Genomic DNA, 25,728 nt, shown 5'->3' on the forward strand with positions numbered 1-25,728 from the left:
AAAAGTTTGTTGTTGTTTGTTTTGTTTTTTTAAATAGGCACCTCTAATGATAGTTATTGAGGTAATTTCCCAGGGCTGCTAAATTGTGCATTATACATAAACACTGTGAGTAAAGCACCGCCCAGGGGTACAATTAGAATTTTTTTTTTCCCCCTTGAAGCAGATATCTGGCTTATAGTTTGCAAGGGGCTGCCATGGTACTCCCACTCAGAGTTCCTTTCTCCATTGCAATTCTTACCTCTTCCCACTTCTCCCCTTAGGAATTTATCTGTGTTATCTGCCCCGAGTTGGGTAAAGCTGCCCTTTCACCCCCCAAGAGGATCTATCAGAGATTGCAATTCCGAGGGGCTGGAAGTGGTGGGGATAAAAGGAAATTGAGAATTTGTCCAAATCGTCTGTTTAGAATGAAGGTATCCATGTGCTGAAAATGCTTTACTGAATGAATTGGTTCCTATCCTGTTTTAAATTGATGTGTGGGCCTGGGAAATGTACACATTCAGAAGGAAGTAGGAAGAATGGAGCCCAATGCACAGGTGGAAAGGGCAGGGGGAAGGGACGTTTCCTGGCAGAAAGGTTTGTGCAGTTTGGAGGGCAGCTGCCCAAGACTAAGGAGGGGAGCACAGGTTCCTGGGGCAAGCAGGTTAGTTTATAGGCAAAGCATTGAACACCACACCCAGGATCACCACACTGTGCTGTTGAAATGTGAATGTTAGAGACTGGCACCAAAAGAAAAAGTTGTAATGTTGTAATGTAATTATTTGACTTGTACAAGCTTTTTGCTTTGTGGAATAATAAGGGCAGGGGACCAATTCTTGTTACAGTAGCATCTCACCTGAATGGTAGTGGTGAGAGCCGGTGGAGAAACCGCTACCTTCTAGTTCAGGAAAAAAAAAAAAAAAAAAAGCCTAAACCTTATTTAAACAAGAACACAGGAGACAGATCAGGTTAATGTCCAACACTCCAAAGGGAGACGATGTACTACCATGTCACTTTGAGAGTCAGGAGGATTGATGATCCTTGCACCCTTGCTTTGCAAAACAAATGTGAGCTCTGTAATCTCCTTTCTCGCTTTGATTAAATGGCTGTGTAAATCGGATTACATGGAATAATTCCATTGAAAACTAGAAAGAGGTTGATCTAGCCTGAAACGCTGTGGCGTTAGTGACTCAGTGCTGCCGACCAGGGACATTTGAGACTAAGTATTTTAGAAATGTGACCTGCTCCAACCAAGTTAAAGTGCAAGCCCTTGGGGGATCTTGCTGATGTTAAAGGATTTGCAGGCAAAGGAGGGCAGTGCCCTTGTTGAATGAAGGCATTCATTGCCTGGGATCTAATGACCTTCAAGGTTTCCTTTAAGGATACTTCTAGCAATTCCACATTCTTGCCACTGCAAAGGAAGACACTTGGAAATAGTCGGAAATAAATAAAATCATGGAAGTAGGGAGGGGGATTAGATCCTCCTTCAAATTGTTACATTTCCTAATCCAAAAGTTAGAAAGAAATTTTCTGTGCAATTTCTATGTGGATGGAGAATAGCATAAGGAAATTAGACATTAATAAGTAAGGTCATTTGTTCTATTGCATCTAATGTTATCCTTGCCAGGGAGGAATGTCTATTAATGTTCAACAGTTTAAGTAATCATTTATAAATATGGCATCGATACCAGAGTTCTATCATAAGACAATGATTCTGTACGTTTCCGTTACCCAAGATACAAAATGAGAATTTAATAATAGTAATAAGAATAATAAGTTTTAACTTGAATTGTAATTTCTCCAAGAATCCCAGAGACACACAGGTATTCTGGCTTTTCACTCAAGCCAAGTAAGTGTGGAAATTCCATCAACAACCACTTGGGGTTTGATAAATGATTCTGTCATTTATTTAGCTTGGGTGGTGGACTTCAGTATTTGGGAAACAATTAAACGGGCAATAGTCCTTAGGAGCAATTGTAACAATAAATTGAGTCAGGAGCCTACAGAAATGAATGTGCTTTGCATCTTTCTGATTGTATTTTATTCATATTGTGTGGTTTTACAGTTTCTGAAGAGAATTGTGGCACTGGTTTAGAAAGAACATCTATTTCAGTATATAGTTGTTTTTTTCAATGTAATGCTCTGATATACTGGTATATTAAATAACAATTGTGCAGCATATTTGGCAAGACCAATTAGAAAAGAGCTGTCAGTTTAATGGGCCTCATGCCATGTTTATCAATGTTGTACTCATATTTTAGTTTTGAGATGGTTTGTGAGAGTTTTCATGACTGCTGTCAGTTTTAGAAATACTAAAACAGGAAAAATTCATCTTGAAAACAGTGTAGAAAGGCCATTTTAGGCACACATTAATTCTCAGAAGAGAAACAAATAGAATGCTTGTTAGTTTATGTTATTCCAAAGAAAATTGGAATATGTCTTTTTTTTTTTGTCTTCATGAAATTTGTCATCTGTGTGATGATGCAAGTTTTTAGAAAAAAATTAACATTTATGAAAAGAGCATTTTTAAATTTTGTCCTTAAAGTCACTCAATTTGGAATGCATGCTTTGAATAATTCTAATTTATATACTTTTAATTGATACATTCTGCCAAGACTTTAAAAGTGCTAAGTCAGTTACATTTAATAGAAAACAAGGAAAGTAACCATATGGAAATCTGAGGGCCTGAGCCAAACCAGTTAAAATTGCTAAATTTTATTTATGTCTAACTACCAATTTGAAGATAGCAATTGTGTCACATTTTTTTCTTTAATTATAAGTGACTGAAATTCTCCCATCACTATAAATAACATAAAAAAAAAAAAATTCCCTGCCTAAATAGCTAGTCAGAATATTGGAGGAAAGTTTCTTGCATGGTCCATTGAACCCCATTGCATGTGCCTTCCCCATCCGTCTAGGGAGTACCTAAGCTATAATGGAAAGATCCTAGGCTCTTGCTTTTGAAGACTTAAATTCTGATTTCTGTTTTACCACTGGTAAAACAAATGACCCTCAGGCAAATGGTTAAACTTCTTAGGATTTACAGTTTATAATCTGTATGATGATTATCAACTAGTTATAAAGATTCTTCTCATGTGATGATTGTAAAGAATTAAACAAAATTTTATATAGGTCTTTATCCCAGCACAGTGGCTTACTGTAGTTACAATCAGAATTTATTGCCCCTGAGAAGAGAATCGCCTTGCTGGCAACTTAATAAGCCAGTGAAAAACTGGCTATTGCGTCTAAATGATGCTTAACCAGCAAAGCAGAGAGACCAAGTTTTTATAAAATCTGGATCTATGGATTCAGTGCCTCCCATTATAGGTTGTTATCTGTTTACAGACTGTGATTAACACACATCAAACTAGGATTGTGTGAAAACAAAGGCACTATGTGGCATGAGCGATGTTTAACCTTTCAAGTTTTTCTTTAAAGGTAAAACTAAATAAGAGCATTAGAATTGAAAATAAAAGTAGAAACTGGAAATATTGTTACCATATCTGATTCAGTTCCATACTTCCAGACTCTTGCTTTCTAAGTTGCCTCCGTGTGATTCTGAGAGTTTATTGTAGACTAAAGATACTTGCTTTTCTGAGGGAGGCCATGCATTCATTTTTGCAGGGTGTCCTTAACCTGGCAACATGCAGTAACTTTTTTTTTTTCATTATGCAAGTTTGTAAGATTTTTTTTTTTCTCGATTACCTTAATGCTCCCCTTTGTAAATTAGGGTGTAAAGCAATTGGATATAAATCTGAGGAATGATCTTTTATCTTTGATCTTTGATCTTTATCATGTACTGGATGGAAAAGAGTACATGAATCATGAGCAGATGCAAGAGACTCTTGGTGTTAGTCACCTGTGTAATCAGAACAGTTTATAAAACAAATTGAGGGAACACCAGGATGCTTTTATAATCTATGCTGTTTTCAGAGTTATTTTGTATAGACTTCATTTCATAGAAACCATTGACTATAGCCTTACTAATTTATAGATGCAGCAAGATGTTTTTGCCTTTTCACTTAAGTATGTGTATACTAAAAACTGTTTACAAAGGTTAAGAGTTTGAGAAAATTGTCATTATTTCATCTCTACCTATTTCCTTCTGTCCAGAAAAAAGGAGATGGGTGGGGCCTCATGGTTCTTTTTTTAAAATCACAATGTATGTCATCTAAAGAAAGACTGTTCTTTATGTAGCTCTCTTTCTCTTTTGGCTACATTTTACTATTTTTCTAGGTTGCCACATTGACTTGGATATTAGGGGATGGAGTTCTTTTACTAGCCCAGATACTAAGTTGTATGACTTGGGAAGGCCTTTTAATCTCTTCCAACTTGGATTTCCTCAACTGTAATGTGAGAAGGTAGGAGTAGGTGATTTCTAAGCACCTTCCAGTTCTAAAATTTTCGATTTCTAAGATACTAGTAAAAGAGGTTTGAACCACATGGCATTTAAACTTCCTTTGATTTGGAGATTTATGTAGCCATTGCTTTGGTTTGGTATGAATGCAAATTATAACCACTGTTTTATGATTATGAACCGGTCAATGGGGGAGAAATGAAAGAGATTTAAGTTATAGGACGTTGTACTTTTAGCCATTTCACCTACTACTTGATAATTCTCTATAATAAGAATGATATTTATACTTCCTATTTTAGCAATATCCATAGTTGAAGAGGATCTTTCTCTCTTCTTACCTTTAAATTCTCTAGGGGAGGAAGAATCCTAAGGCAAGGTCAGACAGACAGAGGAGGTACGCTTACAAAAGGTAATGAATGCCTCCCAGTATTTGCTTCTCTTTGCTGCCCCTGCAGTCTCCAGCATCTATGTGCAGGGAGTGGAAAATGGAGAGAGTCTGGTCATGCAGGAGAAGTCTTAGTGGGCAGAATCAGAGGAATGGGTCCTATTCAGTGCAGATCTGGCTCCAGTCTTGCCCAAGTCTTGGGCAAGTCTTGGGCAAGTCATGGGCAAGTCACGGGCAAGTCACAGGCAAGTCTCTGAGTGGTAGTAGTATTACTGTGAATCGCACCCTAGAGTTAATCCTGAGAAGATAGTGAAGAGGAGGGGTCTGTAGCTGGATGCACAGAAGCTGAAAAAAGAGGGAGTAGCCCTGTTGCTTGAGGGAAAAGACAGTTTCCGTGGATGACCCTTGGCTGAGTCTTTCCTTGCCCTGGCTTTTTGCAGATCTACTAGAGTCTTCGGAACACCTCTCGCCTGCCCGCCTGCCTTCTTTCCTTAGCTTCTCTCTAAAACTGACATTAGCTGAGGTTTGGGGCAAGCCCAGTAGCCAGCAAGAGGTTTTCCTTAGCAGTCAGGAGCCATGACAGTCCTTTTCTTGTTGTTGACATGAGAATATTAGAAGATCAGTTGGACCTCTCCTCCAGACAACGGACCATGGATTCCTCAGAAAATATGGTCATGACAATGACAGTAGGCTCTTCTACTCTAAATGCCCACAGAGTCAAGTGAGCTCTACCTACTAAAACAGACAAAACAAAAGGCAGAGATCCAGAGAGTTAAACATGTAGCAGTAGCTATACACCAGCGACCTGGATGCAGGAATTCAGCACTTGACTTTGCAGGTGTAGCTATTGCTTTGGGGCTTTGAGTGCTGAGGATTAGAATGCGGTCTTGATGGGGGCAGTTAGGGTTCCTTTTCTTTGTTCCTGGTGCCCAGACCGGCAGCTCAAAAATCCAGCAGTTGCCTTGCAAAGAATGCCTTGCTCCCGTGGAAAAGGGCAAGAGCAAGAGCAAACCCACTGCCAGTGCTCACTTGAAAAAGCAAGCCTCGGTCTCTTTCACCTTTACAGAAAGGGCGGTCCCCATTGCATAATGTGCCTCCCCCTGCAGACTTGAGAGGCAAGAGCACAGCCCAGAGCGGGCCCTTATGTTTGTCTTGTATACACACACTCTGTCGCCCTTTCTGGAGCAAAAGTTCATCTTCTGAACAAAAGCCCCGTAGGTGCTAAGAATTTTTCCCTCTTTTTTTTTTTTTTTACCTTGACATAAAATCTCTGAAGCCAGTGACCTTTCCATTTTAAGTGCCTTGACTAAACTCCAGGACGGAGACTCCTGTCATAATTGGCTTGTTTCTCCTCATGCAAGCATTTGAACGGTATAGTAACCAGCTCACCTATAGAAATGACAATTTAATAGTGGCTGTCTATTGTAAGGGTCCCTCTTGTGCAGTTTTCCACTGCTTCTTGGGGTCCCTTTCTCAATGCCCTCCTAAGCAACTGCCTTGTGAAAACACACAGATTCCTTGATTTCCAAGAAGAGTATTGAAGAGAAAGTGGGTTGTGTTACAAAGGCCTTGCGCCCCTCCTGGGATGTGTTGTCCATATGGATGGCTATCAAAATTTATATTCACTGCAGACCTTCAGATGAGAGCAGAGGGAGGAAGGGTGGCAAGGTTTCATATGAAATGGTTTCTAATGTGATCTCGAAAACCCAAGGATTACAAAACAAGCCTTGGCAGTCACACATCATTATTTAGGGTTCTGTGTCAACCTACACTTTAATGCTTCTGAAATAGTCAACACATTAGGGATTTACGTTTTTGATGATCAACTAAAGCTTCCTGTGATTGCTTTAGTTTGGATCTTCTGGTGATTTTAGAAAACTGCTCTATTTATTTGGCCCTGCCCAGACATCTCTGATATGTTCCATTAAGTAGAGGACGGACCAACACGTTATTTGACTGCTTGTTAGATAAATTATCACAGTAGAGGAGGGTGGCTGGTGCTTTCTGCCTCCAGGTGGTCTAAAATGGGCACTCAACTGCAGGAATAAAAAGGGAGCTTGAAAACATTTGTGAAAAATGAAAAGCAGGTTTTTAGCATGTTTTTAATATTAGATAAAATAAATTCTGTGTAGAAAAGCCACAGGGCCACAAAACAGGGTTTCTGTAATTCTTGTTTTGGCAATAATTGTAACAGGTTTTTTTTTTTTTTTAAGTTTTAAAATTTTTCATTTTTTTAACCCCTGCCCAGGAAAATATTTTTAAGATTTTAGTACGTTTGTTTATAATGTTCCATGACCATAGTACTATGTCTTAACAATATTTAGAAAATAGTAGACATCCCCCCACTATTTGAAACTTGGATCTTTTTTACTCCTAAACATTTCAATACACTTTTAAATCCCAAATTGATTTGACCATTATTTGTACTTCTGTACAAATGTCACACACAAATGATTCAGCCTGAAGAAAGGAAATTTACTGTAGTTCTGTGACAAGTGTTTGACATTTAAATGTGTGGCTGTTTTAAATAGTTTCCGTCACTGTTTTATAAAATCAAATCACCCTCATACTAAGTTCATGCCAAATGGCACTTAGTAGAAAACTGTTCCAAGATCAATTAATTCATAGAACTTTTCTTCTGGGAGGTAGGTACTATTTTTTCAAATCCCATTTCACAGATGAGGAAACTGAGATAAGGTCTTTCTTCTGCCAACTCCAAGTGGTTATTGCCAAGACTAACACCCAAAGAGATTTAGCTGGCCCAACCACAGTGAATCCATGAGGCTTATTCAGTACCCCAAAGATACAAATTCTGTTTATAGAAACATTGAATCAAAAAAGAAAAGCAGTTCAGATATTAAAACAGCTGCCAATGATATTAATTTGGACAACAGGGGCGCCCGGGTGGCTTGGTCATTAAGCGTCTGCCTTCGGCTCAGGTCATGATCCCAGGGTCCTGGGATCGAGCCCCGCGTCAGGCTCCCTGCTCGGCGGGAAGCCTGCTTCTCCCTCTCCCACTCCCCCTGCTTGTGTTCCTGCTCTCACTATCTGTCAAATAAATAAATAAAATCTTTAAAAAAAAAATTTGGACGACAAAAATTTCATGATTCTAGTTGCCTAGCAGAGTGGCTTATGTATAGTAGATGCTTAGTAAATACATATTGAATGTTGTGGAATGAGTAGATACCTGATTCAGGTTGTTTGGTGCTGATATATTTTTAAGAAGCTTTTTTTTTTTTTTTTTTTTAAACAGAAGGCAAATTTTAATTACCATACTGAGTCTATTATACAAACATGTGTTTGGTTGATGATTGGAAGGGCTAGTTGGTTCACCATTTGCAGCATTAATTTTCAGTGAATATGCAATATCATTTACTAACCAAAACAGGAGACCATGCAAGAAAATAGAAAACATTGGATTGAGTTCTAGATCAAATATATTCTTGGTTCTGCCACTTATTATCTGTATGACTTGTAGTAAGTGTTTTTCTCTGAATTTTACTTTCCTGATCTTTAAAATGGGTGCAGAAATAACTACCTATCATAGTATTGATGTGATGATTAAGTAAGATAGTGTCTAACAGTACAGTGACTTGCACTTAGTAAATAATCATTTCATTCTCTGCTAGATTAGTGAATCATGGAGCATTACCGCAAATCCACATGCTGTAGGGAATAAATTCATTATTAGTAATACCTGGCTTTGGCTATAAGACTTGCATTCTGAATAAATGAATTAAAATAATCCTTAGAGATTAACGCCTTAACTGCCTTATTTATATATTATCTACTTTATTTTTTTAACACTCATAAGCACTCTTAGTAAATTCAACAAAATTTTCCCCCAATTTGATCTTCTTTACCTTTCTTCCCTTTCTGAGAAAGGAAACAGTTGTACACAATAGGCCAAAAGACAAGCTGCTTAACGAGAGAAAGAATAGCTTATTGAATAAGGAAATGATATGACTAGTTAATAAGTTAGTATCTGGCTGCTCACCATGGATGAGGCACCGTGCCACAGACCGCACAGGTATCTCATTCAATTCTAGTCAAAAGAAAAAAAAAGAAAGAAAATGTTAAGAAGGAGATACTGATTTTTTTTAAACAAATACGGAAACTAAAGTTCAGAGATATTAAGAAAATTTGCCCAAGATTAAAAGGGAAAAAAATGCAAGTAAGTGGAAGAGCTTGGTTTACAAACCAAGCCTGTCTAATTCTAGAGACTAGATTCCTCCTAACCACTGCAATAGAATGCACCCATATTTAAGTGTAAATGTACGTATCCATGCGATCTGAAAGACCTGAGCTTGTGTGTGTGTAGATGATGTCTTTTAATCTTATATGGGCAAGACTGAGAGCAGGCAAAGTTGAGTGTCTGCATGAGGGACCAGTGCTTCTGACCACCACCTCCTCAGCACTACCCAGGAGTGTAAATGGTTGTGATGAGCAACAAGACTCCCGCAAGTCAGGGAGCCTGGGCTTGGTCACCAGCCTCTTCCACCCCTCTGTCCTTAGCCATCAAATGCAGGCCTCATCTGTTGTGAGGGAGGCCCCTTAGAAACTCTAAAAATGCCTTTTACTTTATGGAATTAAGAATTACTGCCAAATCCTTGGTGTCTTTCAAAGAAAATGATACTGGTTTTGGCAGAGGGGAGATTTTAAAATATTTTAAAATTGTGTTTCAAAAAATTTCTTGGGGGGAAAAAAGTGATGCATCAGGGATTACTTTAATCAGTTTGCTCTGACCCTCTTTCATGCTGTTTTTGAAGACAATTTTAAGTGGCTGTGATCACATTAGAAAACTATTTAATAATAATGTCCTTATGCTTATGTCTGGCTTTTAAAGCCATCAGCCATCTAAGTTGTGACCTTTGCTTTGTAATTCCTTGTCAGTTCAGTCCAAGTGCATGAACAGTAAAAATCATTTTCTACCCTGATGTTTTGATTGTTTAAACAAATGACTGTCTGAGTACCCTTATGAGCGGTATCACTATGTAACTTAGTAATACTTTATTGGAAATTAAAGTGTTAGCTAGAAGGAATCATTTGAGAGGAGGTGAAGGAGACAACAGAACAGAGGTGTGATCGACCAAATAGACACCAGTTAGATGGCCTGCTTTGGTTGGCTAAGCACGTAATCCTGAGCCTCAGTTTCCCCAACTGCTGAACAGGCAGACCAATAGTACCTTTCTCAAAGGTGGTTATGAAGATTAAATGAAATAATCCACAAAAATCCCTTCGTCCAGTGCCTGGCACATTGGAAATACTAAATCAAACATTTGCTATTATAATGAGCACTAAACAAATGGTAAGTTTATCAGTATCAATGACTTCTCTTAATTGCAAAGTCTCCACTGTCAGCATGAAAGGGAAAGTTGAAGCCGTTCATCCAGATAAGTCAGGCTTCAGATTCACTTTAGTCCTGAATAATTTGATTGTTTTCATTCCCTACTTTAACAAAAATGGAAAAAGAGCTAAATGTGCATAATTATAATTGCAAGATAGTTTACCTAGGAGCAAAGTTACTTCTTTCTATCATGTGCCCAAGGTCACAGAGCTAATGCGAGGTAGAGCTGCTTTATGAACCAGGCGGTCTGGAACCAGAGTCTGCATTCCTAAACTCTGTGCTACACCTGGAACTGGAGGGACAGAACATGAGTCCTTTCCATGAATTGGTGAGTGATTTCCTATTTTCCCTACCTGGGAGGAGAAGTCATTTTCAGCATCAGCAGAAATATAGCCACTTGTCAAGGGAAAGTGAAAAGAGTTTTTGTGTCAGAGCTCCTAAAGCTTTCCCTCTGGCTTTTGATTCTAGCTTGCTGAGGGATCTTAGGTAAATTATTCAACTTTGCTTTACCTTTTCTTACCCAGAATTTTCTCTTCCATAAAATAATAATTCTTACCAGCTTTCCTTCCTGCCTCTCTCCTCTCTTTTCCTCCCTCCAACCCCATCCTTTCCTTGTTTTCCCCCTTCCTTACTTTTTTAACTTAGAAATAGTATGTTGTGTACCTGCTTTGTGATTGTCACTTGCAGAATTACACTATTATAAATAATTTTCAGGCTTAACACATTTTCCTACTATATTGTTAAGCACAAAATTATATGTTTGTGCAAAAGTGCTTGACTCATTGGCCTCAAAGATACTTGAAAGAGCACAGACTTTGGGGTTAGAAGGAGGCCCAAGTCCTAGCTCTGTTATTCACCAAGACTGTGTGCATGTTATTAACATTCTTTCTTTAGGCCTTGATGTTCTCATATGTATAATGGAGTATTTGGGTAATAGTATGCAGTTGGAAGAATACAAAGATTAAATGAGATAATATATGGAAGTTCGCTGACCCAGAACTGGTGTTTGATAGGTGGTATCTGTAATCTTTTGGGCTGTATTTTACCAGCAAAAGATCAGTATACATCAGACTATGTACTGTTTTGGTTTGTTCCATTTGTGTGGTGGCTATAATAATTTAAAAATCTGTTGTCATTGAAAAGCAGAGATTATGGGTGATTATGGGAAATGGGATTATGTAATGGTAAACTGAGATTAGCAAGGGGTCTGGATCAGGGTCAGCACCCTCCTTTGTAACTACGGATGCTGACATAGGTCTTGACTACCTCACAAGCTGGTGTGTGTGTGTGTGAGAGAGGGGTAATTACTAGAGTAGTGCTCTGTAGACTGTGCTGTTTTACTCAGGGGCCTAGGGTCATATTATTATTCTAAGCCTTGAGTGATTAAAAAATTCAAACTTTCCAAATCCTTAAAAGCTTTGTATTTATTAATGTCTTCCAGAATAAGCCTGAAACAACTTCATGTATAGTGTGTAGTGATAGCTTTGGAGACTGCTGGATCTGGAGTCACCTTTTCAGATTGGATGACTTTGAGTCACTTAATTCTTGTAACATTCTGATTATCTCATTTGTAAAATGAAGTTTCTAATAGTGTCTAATTCCTCAGATGGTTGTGAGGATTAAATGAGCCAAATACCCAGGCAAATGCTAGTTGCTTTCAAGCAAAATGCATTTTTGCGTTCAAAACATTTTTTTCCTGTGTTTAATTTAATACCGTGTCAGAATCAACAGTTTGGGAGTGTTTTCAGTATGAATTCAGGTTTTATTTTCTTGTAGGTAATTGTGTTTCAAGAGTAAGGGCTTGATTGTCCAGGTTAATCTTCAAGTAAGTTTTGTGTCAGTCAAGACAAATCTTCAGGTAAACAAGCATTACATTCTTTGACAGAACATGAAACCGTTATGTCCCTTTGATGGAGTGCTGACTTGTTTAAGCATTTGTGAAAGACTAAAAACAGCTCCTGTTTTCTGACAGTGTATAATCTTAAGGTAGTTTCTAGAGGTTTCTTGACTGAATCTTTGATCATTGCTACCTCTGTGATTAAATAACCAATCTAGAAATGTGTGAAGTAATTTTGGGTTCAGTTCAGAGTAGATCTAACACAGAAACTTGAACCAAGACTGTGAAACCAAGGAGCAAAATTTCTTTTAAATGCTAATATATACAACGTCCATTATTTTCAAACTCAAAGGAGAACAGGATGGAATCACTGACATACATTATTTTTGTTAAGTGATTTAGGAGGAGAGCTGGAGTACAAGGGATCTTGTACTTGCATCTTTCTCTGAAAATCTGTGTCCTGGCATTTGAGGGGTTCTGCAGGAACATCAGAACAAGAATTTGCTAACACTGAAGATCATGTCTTGGTTTTAACTATGTGGCGTTGGTGTTTTAGTCCCTCCAAGGGTGTCCATTTCATTATCTAACAAAACAAATGGTGATTTCTGTCATTTCAAAAGTTCTAATGCACACAATCTAGAGTGATTAGAGGAGTCTCACTATGTAACTACTCTGGTTAAAATCCTCCCCTGACTTTTCATTATGAGCAGGATAAAGTCCAAACCCTCAATGCACTATACAGAGTTCTCTGATTTGGTTGTTGCTTATTTCCACCACTCTGAGTGGTGCATTTTATTACAGTGTCATCTAATAACGTACATGGTACGGTGATGTACCTACCACACTGCACTTGGTCTTGAAGGTGCTGTGGGCCCTTCCTCATCCATATACCATTTGTCTAGCTGAGACAACCTCTCTTCTCAGAAGCCTTCTGTGATGTTTGTTTGCCCTTATTCTTCACTCCCACTCCCCTTGTGTTTAGTGATCTTACCATGTACTTCCATAGCATTAAAAAAAAAAAATGGGGGTGCTTATGTGGCTCAGTTGGTTAAGCATCTGACTCTTGGTTTCGGCTCAGGTTGTCATCTCAGGGTCATGAGATCGAAGGCTGCATCCTGCTCTATGTGAAGCAGGGAGTCTGCTTGAAATTCTTTCTCTCCCTCTCCCTTTGCCCCTCCCCCCAACTCACATGCTTGCGCACTCTCTCTCTCTCTCTCTCTCTCTCTCTAAAATAAATAAATCTTCTAAAAAAATCATACTGGACACCTGGGTGGCTCAGTCAGTTAAGTGTCTGCCTTTGGCTCAGGTCATGATCTCAGGGTCCTGGATTGAGCCCCACATTGGGCTGCCTGCTCGGTGAGGAGTCTGTTTCTCCCTCTGCCCACCCCCACTTGTACTTTCTTTCTCTCTCTCTCTGTCTCAAATAAATAAAAAATATTTTAAAAAAATAAATAAAATCATATAGTGTGAAAACACTGTACTGAAATTATCTTCTTACTTACCTGTCTACCTGGCTAAATTGCCTCATAATTGGTATCTCCAGTTAGTGGCTCAGCACCAAAATCTTGGTAAAGATTTTCTGAACCAAAGTGTGATTAGATGTAGCATTCCGAACACCTATCAGTATTCTAAGAGTGGATCTGGGTATTTATCATCTTTATGCCTGCTGACCTCAGTTGATGTCTGACCTCAGTTGATATAAGGAGAGTGATTTGGAAGGTGGGAAGAACTTTAGAACATTACTATTATGCATTGATGTCAATAAGAAATACATATAACGTACCCTCAGCACTGGCCCACACAAACATACATTGTTCAAACCTAATTCTGTTTGGAGAGAGAAATGGGCCACTTAGGTTTGTTAGAAGAGCATGGAGACCATGGATTAAAAAAAAAAAAGGAGGGTGGGCAAGTTGCTGGCCATCTTTAAGGAAATAATACAATAGGCTGAATGGCAAGTGCCAGTGAGTGTCTGCCAATTCAAGATGTGTAGAAGGTCTAAAAGCCAGAAAAGATGTTAGACCTAATGCTGTTGCTGATGAAGAAAATACACACTTTATCTTCCCCCAATTCTCGCCATCTATGAGAGTGATAGTGTGGATATTCCTCTTTGCAGAAGAAGAATATGAGCTTGGGGAGATTGAGCAACTTACTCCACATCTTAACATCTCGTCAGTCTTCAGACCTGGTGTGTTTGCTCCTAAGCCTTTGCTTCATACCGGTCTTTGTCATCTTGTATTGCCTAGATAGGGTGTTTTTCTTGATATATAATAATAGTAAGACTGTTGCAAATAGAGTAAACAGATTCTTCTTCCACAGCTTACCCGCATTCAAGATGCTTCCTTTTAGATTTTCTTTTCATAGTCTGTGCTAGTTAATAGTCAGTGCAGTAGACAAGGACAGGGTGTCCTATAGATTCAGACACTGATGTGTATAATCTCTATCTAGGAAAGTGAGGGAAGACAAATATGACAATAGAAGCTTTAGATGGTTCAATTTGAGTAGTTAAGAATTTAAGACGGGGTGGTTAAGGAATTTAGCAAAAAATGATGTTTCAGTACTTAAGATCAAAGATCTATTTACATGTGGAGGAAGGTCAGAGAAGGAGTAATAAAAAGTGATGTTTTCACGTTTCTTCTGTGACGAGAATCCACCATGTTAGTGACCCAGAGAGGTAATATAACTGCTGTACAGTGCTGGAATAGCAATATATAGTGTACTTTAAAAACTTCCTAAAACTCTTTTGATGCCAAGTTTTCCAAGTTCTGAAGTTTGAAAGTGGGTAAACTTGTAGCGTGGTCTATTTCTTTTTCTTGTCTTTTCTTTTTTTTTTTTTTTAATCAGGTTGGCTCAGTTTGGGGCGTAGAACGAAAAAGTTAACATTTCTGGACCCTATAAAACTTCTCAGATTTTAAGTAATTACTGTATCACAAAGAGCAAAGTCTACCTCCTGCCCTAATTTGCAAGTGAAAGCTCCAAAAAGTACCCTAAATGAGAGCTAACACACAAAAATTAAACAATGAAGTAGATGTGCAAAATTATTTGTGCAGATTTGGCACTTAAATCCTACAGCAGCCGAAGCATATCTTTTAAATTTCACTTAGCTGGATGCACTGCTCACACAGGCGTCTCTTCACTTCCTGAGGAAGTAGATCCCCATTTTCCCCCCTATGGTGAGAGAGTCTCTGTGCTACCCAAGCAGTCCCCCTGTTTACATTTATTCCCCCATCCTCCTTTGATTCCCCAGCAAAGCAGCTGCTTTGAAAAGAAGCCCAAAGGATTATCTTGCAATTGGCTACCCACTCACCCTCTTTCCTGACCCAAGAAGAAAGTTCCTTTTTTTTTTTCCTCCCGGCATTATTTAGAGTAAGAACTTGAGGGTTTAAAGAATATTTTTTCATATTCTTTTTTTTTTTAATAGGGAATATTATCAAGTAAGCTTCCAAATCCAACTTGAGGGAGAATTTTAGAACAGAAAATAGTTTACAGTTTACATTTCTTTTGAAGATGAACTCAGAATCCTTTTAAAAATTTTAAAAATCTGTGATGCCAATACTTACATCCTGTTACATTGGAAAAGATCTTCATTTTAATTTCTGTTGTACATCTTCCTTTCTCTACTGGATTTGGAGTCTCCTTCTACATAGTGGTATTATGGAAAATGCTAAGTATAATTTCATGAACATCATGGTGAAAAATCGCAGTAAAAGAGCCTGCCACTTATTATTGCATTTTCACACTAATAGGTACACCTAAAGCCTTTTGGGGGGGGGGGGCGGGCAGAGAGTGTCATTTGAGTCAGCTGATGAGTCCTCTGGCATGCAACTTTCTGTTTCTTACATCCAGGTCATGTGAGAGAGGAGCAGTAATAGTATGCCTCAGTTACTCTGAAGAAAGGTACCGTTTTTACTCTTAAGTCAAACTAGGAATGGATCTGGATGACAAAAAAAACCCACATTCAGTTCTATGAACTTTTTTTGGCCTGCTTTAGTAGGTATAAGTCAACCATTGCTTTGGGAAGCCATAAGATTAGCATTTAAAAGCTGAACCTAATGTCATCACTTCTGAACATGTCTTCTCCCAAGTGAAGTCCTTTTCTCCGCGTGTGTTCCCAGTGCAGAATCCCCATGAATATATATATTTTTTTAATTGGCTGCTTTAGAAATTTTGATCGATTGCAACTCATTGGGGAGACAGGGAGAAATTTATAGTTACCATATTCTGAATTCTAATTGAAGTACAGAGTTGTAGAATTCTCAGAGACTTCCATTGAACTTACTACAGCAAAGTACCTACATTCCAGATCTGTGGGGAGTTTTTTGTTGTGGTTTTGTTTTAATACCTGTTGGGTCAATAAGGGAAAGTAACTCCAAAATTGAACTTACCTAGTTCCTTTAGAGGGGGGATTCTGGGGACTTTACAGGCAGGTCAGCACTTTGGTCTATTATCCTACTTTGGCCACATCTGCTGGGAAAGGCATTTTTCTACTAGTTGTTCATTAAAAATTGTTTATTTAGCCCACATTGGGCTCTATGCTCAGCAGGGAGTCTGCTGGAGATTCACTCCCTTTGCCTCTCTCCCGCTTTGTGTGTGAGCTCTCTCTTTCTCTCTCTCTCAATTTTTTTTAAAGATTTATTTAGTATTTTTACTGCAAGGCACTGTGCTAGAGGCTAGAAATATTAATAGCAAAAATTATCTTGTTGCTGTGCTTCATGGAACTTACAGTCTACCTTTGGTTTTATATCCTAATTTACCATTTTCATGGAGCTAGAGAAGTATTTAAAGGCAGAGAGAAAATGACTTGAAGTTCAAACCAAAAAGCCTTTAGCTAATGTCCCATTTTGAATAATTAAGAGAATGTTGCAACATTCCTCAAACTTGTCATTAGGATTTAGCAGTTATTGGACCCTAGAGGGAAAAGTACAACAGTGGTTTATGGCCAACTGATGAGTAAAACTCTTCTGTTTATCCTGTATTCATTCATCTAAAAAATATTTATGAGAGCCTTCTCTGTACTCAGCACTGCTCTACCCACTCTGGACAAAACAGTGAGGCACTGAAAAGTACTGGCCTTATCGTGCTCCAACTCAAGTGCAGGAGACAAATTATAAGCAAAACTGGTGGGTGATGTTGCAATTCTCTTGTGTGAATGTGGACACCATCTGCTGAGAATTGAATCCTACATTATCCAGACCTCATCTGTGCCCCAGTTCCTAAACCCAAGCTTGTACTGTAACCATCATGGTCTGTTCTATAGAAGAGAGGATTTGAACTTTGTGGGTACTTCAGTGGCAATTTGCACTGCATGCAATCCACAAATGTGAAGGAGCATACACTATGAGTGAGGGGCAGCTCAAGGTACTGGAGATAAAAGTGAAGAACAAGAATAATACAATTCTCATCCTCACACCATTGACATTCTTTTCAGTAGGGACAGGTGATCAAAAAGTCTACTAATTGGATAATGAAGATAATTTCCGATGAAAAGTGCTTCAGTGGAAATAAAACTGTGATATGAGAACGTTTGGGGCTACTTAAGATAGGTCACCTGGGAAGGTTTCTCTGAGCAGGTGGTGTTCACACTGAATCCTGAATGGTGAGAAGGACTTGCCTTTGCAGAGCCCAAGAGGAGAAAGCTCACAGCAGCAAGTGCAAAGGGCCTATGGCAGGAATATATTTCAGGTGTTTCAGGGACAGAAAGGAGGCCGGTGTGGCTGTTGGGTCTGGTGGGGAGAGAAAGGGTTGTGTGCTAAGATATGAGCACGGAGGTAGGCAAGTTTATGTTAAATAGGGCCTGATAGGCCTTGATCAGCAGCCTGCATGTTGCTGTAAATGGAATAGAAGGGTATTCCGAGATTTTAAGCAGGCAGCAAGTGCTGTTTTATATTCCCAGAGAACCACGCTATTGTTAAGTAGCAAGCATGCAAGCAAAGGAGGCTATTTAGCGGCCCTTGAAAGCCTTCTGGGCAGGAGTGGAGCTCGTACTCTAGCAGTACAGGAGGAGATGGAGAAAGGTGAATGTTGCAAGATTTATTTTGCTGGTAGAACTAGGACGTAACAGCCTGGATGTGGAAATAGGGGAACAGGAAGAATCAAGGATGGGGCCCAGGGTTTTGGCTTGAACCACCGTGCTTCGAGTTTGGGGATGCTTGTGCTAAGTGTGGTTGGAAAGATTGCAACAACAATAACCATGGAAGAATGGATAGGGGTGTGCGATTTGTCCGGTACTATACCAAGTGCTTTCCAACTAGAACTCCTTTTTGCCCTCAACAAGCCTGGGAAGTAGGTTCTACGATTAGGCCCATCTTGCCAGGAGGAAACCAAAGCAGAGAAAGATGAAGTGACTTTTCAGAGGCCACAAGGCCGGTCAGTAGCAGAGTAGAGATTCAAAGTTGGGCTTCTCTGTGCATGAGTAAACACGAATGTTTTCTAAAACTGTCTTGAATTTATTATTGAAGCTCTAGTTGACTTTTGAAACTCTGCTGTTTAGGTTAACATTCACCCATTACCCAAACAGTTCAGCCTCACTTTTATACCAGGTCAAGATGGGCCTGCGTACTTTGGGAGAGCTGATCCAAATCCAAGCCCTGGGGGAATTTCACAACCTCTTTATCCTCTTCCTGTGCTGATCTTTAATCTACAGGGAGCAGAACATACATGGAATGTGACCTTTACTATTAATACAACTTTTAGTTTTGACTTCAGCATCTAAAAGATTAGTAATAATGATTAAATAACTATGGCAGTCATGTCATGATCTGTCAGTACCAGGCATCTTGTGGGTGCTTTACATAACACTGTCTTATTTAATCGTTTCAAAAACCCAAAGAAATGCTATCCCTAAGAGAAGACTGAGGCTCACAGAGGTTACAGCATGTCAGTGATGGAATTAGGATCAGAATCCATGTCTTTGCTGATGTTCTTCTGCTCTAAACATCAGCTCCAACAACAATGAACTTTCAGTTGGAATTGTCTTGTTACCAAAGGAACATGTCCTGGGCATGTCAAGGATAAATGCTTTGTTGTGCTTTAGGTAGCAGAATTACATTAACATTCTCATGGATTGCCAATCAAAAAATTGCTTTTTTTTTTTTTTAAGTTTAAAATGATGCTTATCTTACAATTTGAATTTTGGAACACTAATGCAAAATTCCTAAGGAAAGTTTAGACTAAGCTTTATGAGAAATAATTGCTTAATAACTTGGGTTCTTTTCTCCTAGTATTACTTAGGGTTTAGGTACATGTGGTATAATCCATTCTAGCTAAACAGAAGGGGAGATATAATGAAATGTATTTGATGGCTTATAAAACCACTAGAGGGGCCAGAAGAGGAGGCTGAGCTTCCAGAATCCTTTGGTCACCTAGAACCTAGTTAAGTCCACTGCTTCCTTTAAAACTGTTACAGCTAGTGCAGGAAGCTGTTACTGCTCCTGACTGAAGGGACTCTTTGCTCCCACTACTATCCGAGTGAGCAAAATGCATGCCCAGCATCCAGCTGTTTTCTCAGAAATATCCTTCCCATATCAGTCTTGCAGGGTTGTACCTGATTGGCCGAGTCACCTCTGCAACTGTAGCTAATTGCAAAGGAGAAGAAGTGGAGAATATGCTAGGAGAGGGCTGGAGTGGAATTTGAAAGAGCCAATCCACAGTATCCTCTACACTCACTACTCCTACACTGTTCATTACATTTCACTTTTCTTCTTTCAAGTTGATCTAAATCAGGAGCTTCTAATATGTAGCCCTTGAACCAAATGCAACTTTGTATACCTTTAGACCTTTCTGTTTTCCCTAATGATACAGTACCCCTGAGCTAGGACAGCCTAAAATAGCTTGTTTCAGACTTTAGAGGATACCTAAAAATCACATGGAGGGCTTGTTAAAAGTGTACATTCCTGAGATGTACAGAAATTTAGATTTTGTATGATGCTCAGGAATCTACAAACTCAGTAAACACCCCCAGATGATTACACACTTTCATCTAAAGGAAAGACAGCTGACTCCCTGTTTCAGTTAGAGCACTTTGAGTGAAAGGGGGGGAACATTTCAACAGTTTATTCAACTTAACCAAAGGCAGTTGGTGTGTCCAGCACACACTGAGTAATCAGGAATGCTTAGGCCATGACCTTTGCAAATCAGGCTTGCCATCTGATGTGATGTAGAAAATGATCAAGATTGTGAGTGTGCTTTAGCTCATGCCTTTAACCCCCACTGGTTCTGATGCTGTTTGGAAGCAGAGTACGAAGATTTCGTTTATTTTAATGTAGTAAAAAAAAGCCTAGGTGGGGAAAAAAACTCTGGCGATTTCCTGAGCTTGCTTCCTCAGATTAAGTTTTCTTAAAACTTAAAAGGCCCTGAGAAACCAAATTTGTCAGACTCCTGGTAGCTGATCTGACAAGACATCTGAGTACATTTAATTGCAACCATAGGAGAACAAAAAACACAAGAAGTTCTAGGAACTTCAGTCCTTCAGTCCAGATTCAGTACATGGGATCAGATAGCAACTGGAACCTACATTCATTTTTCCATCTCTCAGTTGTTCGGAATGCACAAGATATTGCAGATTTTGAAAAATTGCAGAGCTTTTTGATTTACCTGAGATTACACTTTCAGAAGTGAGTCATGTAGTTGAAAGAGTATAAATTAGAATTTGTTTTTATACCCTTTTTTTTTTTTTTTTGGAAAGCTACAACGCTCAAGAGTGCATATTGTGGTTTAATTTTAAGAGCAACTAATTGACATAATAGTGAACAACGCCATCCAAAAAGAACAAGGGCCTGTGGAGTACTGAAGGTGCATTTCAGAACTGTCATGATTTTTTTTTTTTTTTTTTGCTATGTTTCTATACTTTGGCCAATTTGGGGGGCCTATCTCCTATTTCCTTGAAAATATATTTACTCGCAAAGAGAATTGGCAACAAATATGTAAATCTAGGTTCAACATTAAACTAGCACCCGCCAATTTTCCAGAGTAGTTTGGTTTGTTACATAGCCTCCTCATAAAATTGATTAGAATTAGTCATCAGTATCTCCCTAGAATACAGTGGATTATACTGTTCAGGGGAAGTCTCTCCCTGTGTTTTTATAGAACTGCTATATTTTTGAAGAGCTAATGACCTATATTACCCTTGTTTCTAATGAAATAAGGTCTGCTGCTAGTGTAAATACTTCTTCTGTCATGTAAGTGTCTCACAAAATAGGAATAACAAAACTTGAACACCTAGGCCCTAGATTCTAGCCTGAGGTGTAGTTCGTTGCATGGATTTTCACACAGTGGTGAAGCCTCTGAGCTCACCTGGCTTTCAGTAGCCACAGGTGAGTTGTTCCCAGGCACAGACCATTTAAGAAAGAGGAAGGCTGAGCTTATCACGATAGCTCCACTGTTCTTGAGCTGCCTTCTTTTCTACTAAGACCAAAGTTAATACTCTAGCCTTTCCAAATTACCTGCTCTCCTTCCTTTTCAAGCTTTCCTGGTATATCCTTGAGATTCCCCACACTCATTTATCCCTGTGAACCCACGGTGGATGGATTCCAATTCTATCAGTCCCACAGAAATGATCCTCCTCAGTGTCAACTCCATGAGGTGTTTTCGGCAACCGTCAGGTTGACATCTTTATTTTTATTTTTTTTAAGATTTTATTTATTTATTTGTCAGAGAGAGAGCACAAGCAGGGAGAGTGCAGGGGGAGCGGCAGGTGGGGGGGGGGAGGCGTGGGTAGAAAGCAGGCTCCCCACTGAGCAAGGAGCCCAATGTGGGACTTGATCCCAGGACCCTGGGATCATGAACTGAGCTGAAGGCAGACGCTTAACCGACTGAGCCACCCAGGCACCCCAAGGCTGACATCTTTTAGTGCTTGTTTTGTTGCTCATACTTGCCCTTTTGTGCTTTCTTTTTACAGTGGCTGCAGGTCCCACAGTCAACTGATTTGCCTCTCCTGTGCTTGGCTTCTCATTGTCGCATCTATGCAGATAGTTCTTCTTCCTCCTTAGATGTGGTATCTGTCCTGCAGGGTTTTGGGTGATAATTTCCAATCTCCAGCTGCCACTTCTCTTACATATCCTGGCTCAGTGAAAGCACTACTTCTTACCCAGTCACCTAAACTGGAACTTGAGGTCATTTGTGATTCCTCCCCTTTTTACCCCACACACTTTGTCAGTCACCCATGTCCCAGTCTACTTCCATATCCTCTTGAACTTATCCATTTCCCTCCACTCCCACTGCCTCTGCCCCAGTTGATGACTTCAGTGACCCCCATGCCCCCCAGTCTATCCTTCATGCTGATGCTTGATAAGCCTTTCAAAAATAAATCTGATCTTGATACTCCTCTGCTGAAAGTCCTTCCAGAGCACCCCATGTCTCTAAGATAAAATCCAAATCAATTAGCAGAATTGGGAGGACCTCTGCCTTTCTCTCTAGCTATGTCTATTTTATTGTTTATTCCTTGAAACTCATTTTCCAGTCATATCATCAATGTGAAGTTCTATGAAAATGCCTTGTTTTCTCACTTCTGTGGGCACCTGCTCTTTCCTCTGTCAGGGGTCTTCACCCCTGCTCTCTCTGATTGGGTTAACTTCACGTTTGAAGAATAGGTCCTCTCCCAGGAGCTCTCTCTGAGCCCCTCCTTCAGTTCCCCTTTCCCAAAGTCAGGTTTAGCTGTCCCTCCTGGGACCCTCCCCTCTCTGCCTGTCTCCCTGCTGTGTTCCCTAGTAGTTTGAGCTTCCAGAGGCCAAAATCAATACCTTTGTCTTTATCTTACACACTTACATACTTATCAGGTGTTCCATAAATGTTTGTTAAATGTATAGGTAGCTCTTCTTAGAAATCTGAAAAGTACTCAATTTTGTTTTTACCAGAAGGAGCAACTTATACTTTATTTTGTTTGTTTTTCCTCTCCCTCTAGCTACGAAAATTTTTAAAAAGCTATAGTGAAGTATAGCTTGATTTACCTGTACTACTTGTTTACCCAGCCTAGTAATAATTTGACACTGTGACTTCAATCAAAAACTGATTCAGCCAAATGGACCTATATGCCATCCACTGCATAGGTATTTTAAATAAAATTGAATAGTTCATTAAATATAAATGAAGTCAGTTTTACTATCTGACTGGCCTGGTATTTTTCTTCCTAATATATAGTATAGGTCTTGGTTTAAACCCACTGAAGCATGTCTTACTCACCTGCAAACTCTGGTTGGTGGGAAGGTTACATGTAATAATATCTGCAAACTGCTCCTCCTATGTGTGGCCCTTAGTTAGATGTCAGTGTATGTGAGTCATTTTCCCTTTAAATAGCGTTTACATTTAGAGTAAGGACTGACCATCAAGGGTAATTTTTCTCATTTTTTTCCCATTGAAATTCTTGAATTTACTGTTTACATTAAAGCTGTTGCCTATCTTTTTATATTCAACAATTTATTTCTAGGTTGTTCAGTTTTCGTTAGTAGAGCATATTCACCACAGATTTTAGTGATCATCCATATTTTAGGATATTTTCATTTCATCACAAAAGGATCTACATGGAGAGATGTGGACGTGTATCTTCACAAGATTTTAGTGCACCAGTTTGGACTCGAAGAAGCTGGTTTGAGTTTCACTTAGCTATCCTGTTAACAATCTCCTGGTAGCAGATTTATTTTTTCTCAACTTTACTATTACATGTTTCCTTTGCCCCTTTGAGCTTATTGGACAACCACAAGAGAAGAATTTGAGCCTGTGTGGGGATGATTAGGTATTTTCTCTATAATGTGTAACGGTATATTTTTTAAAAATTAAACATCTGAAGGAAGAAGTCACGTAGAATTAAATGGTTCTTCCCTGAACCAGAATCTGTTGTTGGTTTACATTAAGGTTATTTTTGAAGGATGTTGTTCATATGACCTCAAAAGACCTGAACTCAAGACTAATTACTATACCTATATCTTGGTAACTTGCTTTCCTGGTTCTGGGTAGCGAAGCCAGTTGGCCCGCTTCCAGAGCACATTTGGGCTACAAGGGAACTAACTGCTTGCTTTGCTAGCTGGCATTCAAGATTAAAGCGAAGATGAATGTTGTTTTTGGCAGCAGCTGCTGTTTTGTTCGGGGCAGACCTAATACCACTCTGTAGGTCTGTGCATAAAGAAAACAAGCTACACAGACACTCCACTACCTTTCCGACTTTGGGAAGTGTGTAATGTGGGCCCTGGCAATGCATATTTTTAAAATCGCTTCTCAAGTTCACAGAGAGAAAAGTTTGGTTTTTGTCATTGTTGTTGTTTTCCTCCAAGTTTAGAAGCTTGGAATTTTCTGATTTCTCAAACAGCATTTGTAACCCTGATGTACTTGGGCTACCTGCATGTCCGTTTGTACTAAAGGAAAGAAGTGTGCAAAGCAACTTCTGTGATAACACACACATGTTCAGATCAAGTAAATAGTTTGCTTTAGAGGGACTTTGAAGCTCCTTTTCCTGGCATGTGGCTTTTTATTGTAAGGAAGGTTCTTAGGTTCAGAAAGAATTGATGATTGGGTGAATTTCCCACCGGGGTCTGCCGACACTGGTTCTCAACAAACATGAGCCACCGGTAAGACCTTTGCCTTTCAGGGTCTCCAGCCTCATCTTCCTGTAGCTTTCCCCCATCTTCTTCAAAGTATCTTTTCAGTACTATCTGCCACCGTTAAAACCTCCCAGAAAAAGATCTGCTGTATCTGTCATTCATAATGGAGGATGAATGTTTGTCACTTTTCTTCCCTCTACCAAAACTGTTTCTGTCATGTGGCTTAGTCTAACAACACAACCACATTTCTTAGTCTTTTTTTTTTCATCATGTAAATAATGTAAAGGCAATTTTTAGCAGTGAAGGGGTTATTGGAATTGTGTGTGATGTGGGGAGTATGTGGGGGACACTTTTGACGCATGCCTCTAAATAAAAACATCTAGAACTGCCGACAATAAGATTAGTTCAGCGTGTCTGTGCAATGAAAGGTTATCATGAAATGAGAGGTTATCACACAATGAGCGTGACCTAGAGAGAAAAGTTGTACTATGCTAAAACAAAGTAGCCAAAGAAAAATGTCATAGGCAGAAGCAGAGAATGTTAGGGGGGGAAAAAAAAGTGAGATGATTGCCCAAACTGAAAAGATACATTTTAGAGCAGAAGTCACAAACACAGGGACATTTTGCTTCAGCATTCTATCTCCGATAGGGTGTGTGCATGAGCACACCCGCCCACATTTAGGCACCTGTATACCCTTGTTGGAGTTTCCAGAAATTAGAGAAAGAGGAAGAGAGAGAAAACAAAGATAAGTATTTTGGTGCTACACAGAAATACCTCACTTAACTGGAAGTCATTTGTTAACTGACACTACGCTAAACACAGTTGAGAACAAAGAAATAAATTGAAAAAAGCTTCTGAATCCAAAATCAGTGTCAAAATATCCGTATACTAAAGGTCATACTCTTTGTTCATGGAAGATTGACTCTATAAAGTCCTCTTGCCTATTCAGTTTGAAAAGTCCTTGTTTCCCTGGTTTCCTTGACAATCCAAAACCCATAAACCACACAACAAATAATTGCACAGCACCTGTAGTTTGAAAAGTTTTCATTTGATCCTCACCATTACTCCATGAAGTAGGTAAGGCAAAGATTATTCTTATTCTCATCTTCTACACTGATAAACAGATGCTTCGAAAGACTAATTGGCTTCTTTGAGGTGACACGGTAAAGGGCTCAAGAGGTTTCCGGGATCCACGTTCTGCTCTCTGCTACCGCCGGTTTTCAAAAGCATGTGGTTTTTTTTTTTCTTTCTTGCCCATGGAAACCTTTGTTCAAATAAAATCTTACCCAGAAGCATGAA

General features: G+C 39.2%; 1 protein-coding gene across 4 annotated transcripts in view; it reads left to right on the top strand.

Moving 5' to 3' along the window:
* The window catches only part of KITLG (KIT ligand), a 121,412-nt gene that overhangs the window by 1,128 nt on the left and 94,556 nt on the right, over nt 1–25,728 (top strand). For 3 of the 4 annotated variants that reach the window (XM_034987871.1, XM_034987870.1, XM_034987873.1), the window contains exon 1: nt 8,798–10,393. The exons of the other annotated variant lie outside the window; for it this stretch is intronic. In XM_034987871.1, coding sequence (XP_034843762.1) covers nt 10,373–10,393 — 21 coding nt within the window. In that variant the 5' untranslated portion in view covers nt 8,798–10,372. Of the gene's footprint in view, nt 1–8,797; nt 10,394–25,728 lie in introns of those variants that run through there. 4 annotated transcript variants of the gene reach the window in all.

This window comes from Mirounga leonina, unplaced genomic scaffold, assembly GCF_011800145.1.
Source record: "Mirounga leonina isolate KUSES-001 unplaced genomic scaffold, KU_Mleo_1.0 Mir_418, whole genome shotgun sequence".
Classification (NCBI taxonomy): domain Eukaryota; kingdom Metazoa; phylum Chordata; class Mammalia; order Carnivora; family Phocidae; genus Mirounga; species Mirounga leonina.